This window comes from Hydractinia symbiolongicarpus, chromosome 3 (assembly GCF_029227915.1).
Source record: "Hydractinia symbiolongicarpus strain clone_291-10 chromosome 3, HSymV2.1, whole genome shotgun sequence".
Classification (NCBI taxonomy): domain Eukaryota; kingdom Metazoa; phylum Cnidaria; class Hydrozoa; order Anthoathecata; family Hydractiniidae; genus Hydractinia; species Hydractinia symbiolongicarpus.
In genome coordinates, this window is record NC_079877.1 from 14,965,677 (window position 1) to 14,975,387 (window position 9,711).

Genomic DNA, 9,711 nt, shown 5'->3' on the forward strand with positions numbered 1-9,711 from the left:
CTCATTAAATAAGCCAAATAAAGGCTGTATAGGATTTCCGCGTCTCGCCCCCTATACATCAAAATTATCAAACACTCTTCTCCACGGTTACAATTTTGCCCATTTTGGTTTTGTTTCCCAGCAATCTAATCTGGTAGTGTTTTCGTAAATTTTTCATTAAGCGAGACAACATGAATTTAAAACGGCAATGGGGGAGTGTTTGTTGTTATTTAAATATGGCGACGATGTGAGAAGGAAAAGTTTACCATATCTATCAATCTCAGGTAGTAATATCCTTATTTAATTCTTATTAGATATACTTTATCTTAAGTTATTAACATTTAGCGCTTGCTTTTTTCGTTATATATGGAAACTTTGTCCAGCGTAGCTAGCTAGTATAAAGAAAGCATAAGTATTAGCTAGCTAGCTAGTGCTAGTCCTACATAATAGGTAGCTAGCAGACCTTCAGTGAGATATTTCTTGTCATAGCTAGTTATCTACATATTTTTTAAAAGAAACCTAAGCATTTGGTTGAGCCTGGATGGAGTTTCTTAAAATTTGATAAGTTGAGCCTCAAGCGTTTGGACTATGGGTTTGATATATATATTTTCTATTGTACATTACCTATATGTATAAAAGTTTCTTAATGTTGAAGATTTCTAAAAGTTGGTCTTTCTGAGCCTAAGGTAAAAACAAACATGTATATAATCGTTTCCAAAAAATGAAGGTGATCGATTAATTTTTAAAAACCTTGATTTAAATTCCCGATAAAGAATTATTTTCGTTGGACACCATTCTTGTTCCGTTTTAAATAAAATATGTCACTGGCCCATGCAATATTGCGTCCAGAACACACTGCGGTACTGCCAATGCAGAAACCCCAGCAAATGTTTCATCAAGGCGAAAATGAAACCGTTTGATCGCCTGTCATGGAGCACGTTGGAACTTTGTTTTTTATATGATTCGCTATACAATTAAACCGAAAGTGACGTCTAAAATTTTTCGCTTGCGAACCTAGGAGACTCAGTCCCACGCTCTGCAACACTTTCTATATTGATACCTTAATTTTTAAGTGCAAGCCTTTCTTAAGCTTATCTATGTTTTTTATCTTACACAATTAACAATACACGTTGCTGTTTTTTTATGAAAAACATGTTTATAAGAAACCTACATGTAGAATCTTCAAAAAATTAAGAAACGTTTACTACTACATTCTATGTCTATTTCTGAAATAAGAAATACTTGTCTCTAATTAATCTATATTATAATGCCTGTATACGTCTGTCCGTCCGTCTGTCTGTCACAAAAAATGGTAGCTAAGCTGCGCAAGTAGCGAGAAGCACGCAATGCGGTATAAAAAGGATAGGCGAACCCGTGGATTTTCCACGGGCTAACGACTAGTTCTTACAATTAATTGACAACTTTTGATAAAAGAGACTTTGAAACGAGTAGGAAACGAGCTAGTCAAAAAATTAAAGTAACTTTTAGAACTAGCTATTAATTTGATGTAACAAACCCTTGTTTTACGAGGCAAATTAAGAAATTAAATAAGAAACTTTTGGAACTTAAAATTTCAGCCTACAAATAAACAACTTTTAGAACTAGGTCCTTCGCCCGGTTTAAGTAAAACTTTCTTATATAAACGTCCTTGTATTTTGAAACCCTTGTAAAATCAAAAATGTATTTGTTATTGTAACTTAGTAGTTGTATGTGCACGACATTCACATATATCCTTCATCACATGAAAAATATAAGGTGAGAGAGAAAATTTTAAGAATAAAAGGCCTTAACCACAGTTTCGAATTTAAAAGATGTAAATAGGGCCGTTGATTTAAAAAACTGTCAAATATTTGTGGCTATTTCCAGAGATCTTAAAAGATCCTTAAAAAAGTCTTTAATATTCGTACTGCAATGTTCGTATTTAAAATATATGTCCAACTAATTTCTGCAAGTTTACAAAGATTTTCCTCTGTAATTCGATTTTTCTCACTTAAAAATTGGAATTAGAGAGACACCCTATAATTTAATTCTCTCTCTATTTCGATAAAAAAAATTATCCCTCTGGAAAATCGAATTAGAGAGAGTCGACTGTATGCGCTCATGAAATTTTGCGATATTTTGTGTTAAAATATTTTTTCACTGCAACGTTTTTATTGTTAATTGTGACATTTATTAGAAATTTCTACTTACGATTGCTAAAGTGCGACATTTATTGTTGATTCCGACATTTTACTGTATAACATCAGAAGCATTAAAATTTTTGCACTAAATTTTATTATTATTACGAATATATTTATACAGGATATTGCCACTTAGTGTTGGAAACCTCGTGATTATGAAGCGAACTTTATAACCACTATGCCACGTCGTTACATTGATCTAAAAATACTACAGCAACCTCCAAGTCTAAAATTTTTTTTGTACTTAAGCAAACCTAAAGGTAAACGTAGCAAAACGGGTAGTACTGCCGCCTACGTTAAATTTACTCCCTTTGCAAAAACTGTGTAAATGTTAGTTTTCAACGAAAGCATAAAGTGAAAGTCAAAGTGAAACTTCGATTTAAAAGGCATTGTATTCCTGAACTTTTGTTTTTACAATTGTAAATTTCTCATGTGACCGACCTGCTCAAAGCATCTGTTTGCAATGCTGTCTTATCACAGGATGATCTGGATTCTATCTTCATCATCAATTTATCTACATATTTGTTGTAAGAACCATGAAATTTAAATATTTTCTATATGTTTAGCCTAAATTTGTTTTCAATTTATTCTGATATTGCAAGCATATTTTGTTTACTTCCAACAATTTAAAATGTCTCCCTTGAAAGTTATCCATATTTGTTGTATGTTTTAAGATAAAAGTGAAACTCAGTAAAGTTTTAGCCTTGCGCGCCATTTATTTGTTGTGTGTATTTTATTCTTATTCTTCAGCTAGACCTATTGTTTTTATAAAATTGTTTCAATAACCAAATTATGATGAGCGTCTAAAAATAAAAATGAAAGTAGGAGAACTTGCAGCAAGGCATATTTTTGATATAGCGATAAAACTACTTTCATATTTAAGACTTTCATATTGATCAGAAGTGTTGCAGCGTAAGCACACGCAAAAGTTGATTTTCATCTGCAGGTATTTCTCATGCTTTTTATTAATTTTTATCAATTTTTTTCCATTTTTTTTCAATACTAAGACAATTTGTGACATATATTTTAGCCTGTTGCATAGATGATAATACTTTTATCAGTTTTAAAGCCAAGCGTATTCCAGTGCATTTTTGCTCAAGTTTTTTTTTCATTTGCACTTTTCCTACTTTTTCACATAACAGTATTTTTTTTAACTATTGTTTTCGTTTTCATTTTTCTGTTCAAATAGTTACATGTTTTTTGTGGTCATATAAGTTCCTAGTTTATAGGAAAGTTGGTGCTAAAATTTTGCTAAGAACTATATTAACGCACTCAACCTGAATTTCTTGATAGATTAATTCTTTTCTAAATATTACTTTATCTTCTTCTCTTATATACACGTTTACAAATATATAGATAACTCGTCGTCACCTTTTGTAAATTTAAACACATAATTCCTTTATTTCTTTTCAAAATATCTAATTTTGCATCCTTTTCAGAAAAACGCAAGTGAAAACATTGGCTGAAAAAGTGTAATTAGTGTGAAATATTCAGCTCTTTTCGTGACAAATTAAGCTCTGGGACCTATTGTTGTAATGAGGGACCTATCGTTTTAATGAGGTGGGAATCTTCATTATTGAGATAATTAAAAAAAGTATGGCACACTTAGGTTAAAGGAAACAACGTCTATAACCATAGCAACTAATATATTGAAAAACTCATGATAACTAGTAATCATATTTCTTGTTGTAGTAGTGTAATGTACACAAAGCTTTAGGGAACTTAAAACAAAAATCGTTTAACAAATTATTCATTCACAATGTGGAGGAGAGCCGGCATAAATAGTATGAAGATACATTCGTTATCTAGCATGTTTTCGTTGCCGTTGTTGTTTTTGTTTGGCTAGAGAACAAATAGTTTTTCCTAAATGGCCAGTAAACATAACTCTATATTTCTGTTACGTTTTATTCTTTTAGAAAAGAAAATGTCTCGAATTGGCGAAGAATTTGAAGAGAACGTGCGTTTAAAAACATTGCTAGAAGAAAAGGGAATTCATTATCCGGATCAACTAATTCAACCTGATCGCCAAAATAAATTTGTAAAGTACTTTTACAAAAAGGGGTGCCTGTTCTGGACTGTCATGATCATTTTCCTTCTGATTTTTGCATCAATGGTACTCGTTCCTTCCGTTCTTGTCCCTAAGGAAATCTCAAAATGGGTTCAAAAAGGTGTAGACGTAAAAATGAAAGAAGAATCTTTTAAAATGTCGGCTCAAAGGTACGATGATCGCATCCAAGATTGCCATGGCGATAACCTAAAAATGTCTTTTCCGGATTTTGACTACGCTTTGTTTGGGTACAATATTATATTTGGTTACCCATTAGCAGTTGGACATGACCCTGGTCTCACACATCCTATTTTTACAGCTGATTATTCAAGGAAGAAACAAACTGCTGATTGTCATTATTCATTACCTTACGGATACATTGTATCTCCTGATGTGTCTTGTGTTACTTCCTTCTCATCAAAAGTTGTACAAAACTCCAATCAATTTTCCAAATCCTTATCAACATCGGCATCAGTGTCTGGTGGAGGTTGGGGGGTAAGTTTTTCTGCTAGTTATCAGTACAAAGAGAAATTATCAGTGATGTCATCTAGCGAATCATTGTTTATTTTCTCTGAAGCTAAATGTAATTACTACTTTGCAATGCTTGACGAGAAAAATCCACCTCAACTGGACCAGTCGTTTATAAACACTGCAAAAAGTTTAAACACCGATGAAGATATTTTTGATTTCTTTGATTACTATGGCACGCACTACTTGAAGTATGTACTTTTTGGTGCCAGGTTTGTGTACGAGCATAAAATGTCAAAATCTGCTTATAAAAAAGAGACGTCAAAAGGACAGGATGTATCGGTACAGGCCAGTTATTCCGGGCTTTTTAGCGTCGGTGCTAGTTTCGGAATGACGTCCAAACAAAAACAATCTGCGCAAAACTTTCAAGAAAACGTCCAAACATCTACCATAACCATTGGAGCACCACCACCAGATAATGGAGATGCAACGAGATGGGCGTCAACTGTTAAAAATACCCCGGTGCCTGTCCAATACAAAATGGAATCCATAGAAAATCTTTTTACAGCGAAGTATATGCGAAACAGTGGGATCGATTATTATAGTATCAGAAAGAAAGTTATAAAAGCAAAACAATATTACTGTAAAAAGCTTTTTAAAGATGGCACAGTGGATTCTTGCAACATTTCCACTGCAGATTATATCAAATTTGAAGGTATTGGCTTTGGGTATACCTTCTATAAACAAATTTCGGGTAGTTCTGAAATCTGCATCGCAACATGTATCGACGAGCCTAAATGCGTGGCATCTACTTTCGGCAATTCTGTATGCTCTTTATACGAGGGAAGTCCAAAAATACACACCTTAAGCCTGTCATCTTCATTATCGTGTTTTATATTTCTCAATTCTATGAAGATTCTTGATCAGAAATTAAGAATCCAATACGCCACATTTTCGCGTGAAGTTTCGCGGGATCCAGGTGTGGGAAAAAGTAACGAAACAGTTTGCATGAAATCATGTGAAGACAATAAAGTATGTGCGGCCTACAGTTTTAAATCAGGTAAAAAGTGCTTGCAGTTTCAACAATCAATAATCAAGGATAATTCTTTGAAATATGATAAGGATGGAACAATCACAGTCATACAGCCGTAATTATATAGCCATATTTGGTGAAGCTGAAGGTGTAATGATTGACACTGCGGTGGTTTAATAAACACATTTTTTAAAATTTATATCAAATTTAAAATTTTTTAACAAGTTGTACGGCTTTTGAAAAAAAGTTATAAATATGGTAATTTCCACTACACCTTTGCGTGTAACTCATACGTCTATAAATAAGAAAATTAATCTGCACGAGTAGCGTTGGGGTATAAGCTTTAACGTTTTTGCAAACACAAGAGCTTATGATGTAAGAACAACGCAAATTATGTATTATAAAATGTTATTTTTATTTGTTGTGATCATCAAAGCGAATAGAAGGAGGCAAAATTATTATTACCCTCTGCCCCTATCTCTTCAGTTGATTCGAACCCGCTTAATGCTTGCCGATTATTTACCGAAGTTAAGTGCCTTCTAGTTCCCCTATGCTTGTGTGCCAATCGTAATCATGTTTTAGTTTCTGATTTGATTTTGATCGCTTGATGCCTGGTCCCTTTTCTACTTACCCTATCGAAATCAATTGCACTCCAACTATTGCTTACATATCGTCTATACACTTTGTTATCAACTCATATCTATTTTCAGTCGGTTTATACAGAAAATTGACAGCGCTGATTGCCTAGAAAGCTTTAATTAGACCTCAGTATAGATAGAAAAACTAGTTTATATTGTAATAAGATTGCCATTTGCGATTTTTTTTTCTGCCCTATCAATTTCCATAAACTTTGCATGTAAGATTAGTTTCATAGAAATATATAAACAGCATAGTCTTTTATTTTTTGTTTCGTTAACTACCTGCCTATAACGTTGTTTTTGGCAAAAATCGATCTAAGTTATTCATCGTCCCAAATTTGCCAGTCTGAGGTGACAAAATTATAGGGATGCGACAAAAATTACATAGGTGTTCTAAAATTACTGGTCATTATACAATGTACGCTCCCCTACCTTTACGAAGTTCTACGTAATAGAGGAAATAATTATCTCACACAAACTGAAAACCCAGTAAAGGTTGAAAGCCACCTCGTCCACAGGTCTTGTGACCCCTGAGCCTTACGGAGTGGTCAACAATGACCCTAAAACAGGCTGGTCACCTGACACAAAAATGCCTAGACACACTGGGCATACTGAAATTCCAAAGTTAATGAGATACAATTTGACCCTCGGCTATAGACCAAGATATAGAAATGGCGGGCGAAAAAAGACACAACATCAAAGAAACTTTTTTTCGATGAAAGCAAAATTGTCAGAATATTATTGACTTTACTCTATTGATCATGCTTAGCTTGATTGGTTAATATTGACAAAAGACCTGTGCCGTGTACTATATAAGTACCTAGATAACGTGACATCAACACATTAACCACACATAAACTACATATCCAATAGCTATTATTTTTCAGGTGGGTGAATTTGTTGAGAAAACATTAGAAATAGTCTGAGAAGAGATGGGTACTCTAGTTGCACACAAATCTTTTTAATACACTGTATATTAGGAAAATGTGTCAAAATTTGTGCCACAGCAACAACAATCAAAACTAAGAAGGACAGGTTGTAATGCTTAATTTATGGATTATTCTCGGGTCCAAGTTAACATGCTTTTTTCAACAAGAATGAAAAACATATTTGAATTCAGCATCAAAATATATGGAATCGTGCATTTTTTAAGTTTATACACTGAATAAACTGCCACTATTAGTAGGAAAACATTAAACATTTTATGATGAAATGACTACACAAATCAACTGCAGTGAAAATTATTTACTACAGTTTAATATTACAGTCAAACTCTTATCAAATTTAAAATATAATAAAGCCTGTTCTAGTAAACATATATATGCTAGCTGAATTCTGGTGAAAGAATCAACTGATTCTTTCATTGAATGCATGTAGGGGATACCAAATAAAAAAATAAAACATAATAATTTGAATTTTAAAAACTCACAATCCAAACTTGGCTCTTAGTCTCTTTTTTATAACAGGACGGCAAAAAGAAAAAGAAAACCCTGTAATCGAGGTGCTCACAGCTGCATTACGTTATATTTAAACTCGTTGAAACCGAAAATATAAACAGGTGCAACAAAAAAATAAAAATACAAATAAAAATACAAAGCCGTCTAACAACCGTCACGTAAAAAGCGAAATATGCTAAAATTTATACTTGCTTTGCAAGTTTCATTCTTGCACTTCGACGTTTTATCTCAAAAAGAGGAAACCCAAAAGAGTCACCAGCGACAACGGAACCACATTCGTCGACGCAGATTGTAAACTGAAGGAGCTGGTAACGAATTTGAATGAGACAAAACTTCAACAAGAGTTAACAAAGAGTAGTATCGAATGGATATTCAATCCACCAATTTCACCATGGATGGTGGAGCGGTGGAATCTATGGTAAAATTTACTAAACAAGCGTTGAAAGCGATAGTTCGTCATCGCGTTTTCACTGAAGAAGAGTACATTCTTGACTGAAGTAGAAGCAACCATCAACAACTTACCACTGGATTCTATCAGCAGTGACGCAGATGACTACCAAGCACTACCGCTAAATCATTTTCTCATTGGTTGAGCATCGCAAAATACACCTGCAGATTCTGTATTTACTGACCTCGACGATCGTAAAAGATTGAGAGCCGTACAGGCTGCTTCAAATACGTTTTGGAATAGACGGGGGAAGGAATACATGCCTTCTTCGACAACACGTGCTAAATGAAATACATATGACGACCAAATTAAGGAAGGAGACCTGGTGATAGTGAGAGACCAGCACGTCTTGAATAATCATTGTCCGCTAGGACACATTGTAAAAATGTTTCCTGGTAACGATGGCATCAACAGGGTTGCAGAAGTGAAAACTGCTTATGGAAATTACATTCGTTCCATCCGATTACTTGCGTTACTGGAACGCGGTGTAAAATGAAAATGTCACCTAAACTATGCTTTGCATACGACGGTAAATTGTATTATTTATAGGTGTACAGAATTCGTGAACAAACAAAGACGACGTTGTGAAATTTGATGATCAATCTTGGACAAACGATATTACAATGCGATGATGAAGAAGGCAGAATGACGTACATGCATGACGTAAATACACTCGTTACAACACGTTTCAAAGAGTTTGACATAAGCAAAATAATCAATTTTATCAAGTAAAACGTTGCTAAATAGAGGAAATGAGAACTTGTTAAAATTCGTTCTTAGACAAGCACGCACTGGTGTAGAGTGTTTTGAACAGTTTAAACGATGAAGATCCGTCTCGGCGATGGAGACACGTTACACCAGATATATTTATAGTTTAATTTTCTGCTTTCTTGTGTACCGTCTGCGCACAAAAACACCAGAATAACACCAGTGAAAAAGTATATCAGACATTAGAACATCCAACATTTTTTTGCCAAGTCACACAAAAAAGGTTATTACAATATTTCCGCATTGTACTGTTTGCAACACTCATACCAAAATGAGATATTCAGTCTATTGCATACAGCAACCCTTCCAAAGTTTTACCCAAAATATAAGAAATTATGAACTTAAATTATTTTCGTATATTGTATGTCTACGCAATGTTTCAATTCAAAATATTAAAGAAACAGTTTTCCCAACAGACCCAAACTCACAATCAAAAAAATCAATTATTTTCATTTTATGTATCAAGAAAACAGCGCAAACGTGCTGTGCATGATAACAATGCAGCGTTTTCGAATTTAAGAATCGCACATATTTCCAAAGATCGTAACGTTAACAGATGTAAACATCGATTTATGTTTGTTTACATTTTTTTTGTTTAGAATAATGACAACAACAGTGAATCACCACACTCTGTAGCGCTGAAAACAGAAACAACAGAAAATTACTTTTTACAGTTTATATATATATTCTTTG

The 9,711-nt window shown here is 33.7% G+C and overlaps 1 protein-coding gene across 1 annotated transcript; it reads left to right on the forward strand.

The window, feature by feature from the left end:
- The first annotated feature begins 3,004 nt into the window (after nt 1-3,004).
- Nucleotides 3,005-6,607, forward strand: LOC130635919 (uncharacterized). The gene is made up of 2 exons (XM_057445444.1): nt 3,005-3,105; nt 4,076-6,607. Exon 2 carries the CDS (start codon nt 4,084-4,086, stop codon nt 5,824-5,826), a length of 1,743 nt encoding a protein of 580 aa, XP_057301427.1. The 5' UTR covers nt 3,005-3,105; nt 4,076-4,083; the 3' UTR covers nt 5,827-6,607.
- The last annotated feature ends 3,104 nt before the right edge of the window (nt 6,608-9,711 follow it).

What these genes read in the sequence shown, in the direction of transcription:
- LOC130635919 (XM_057445444.1), top strand. Translation starts at nt 4,084, where the DNA reads ATGTCTCGAATTGGCGAAGAATTTGAAGAGAACGTGCGTTTAAAAACA.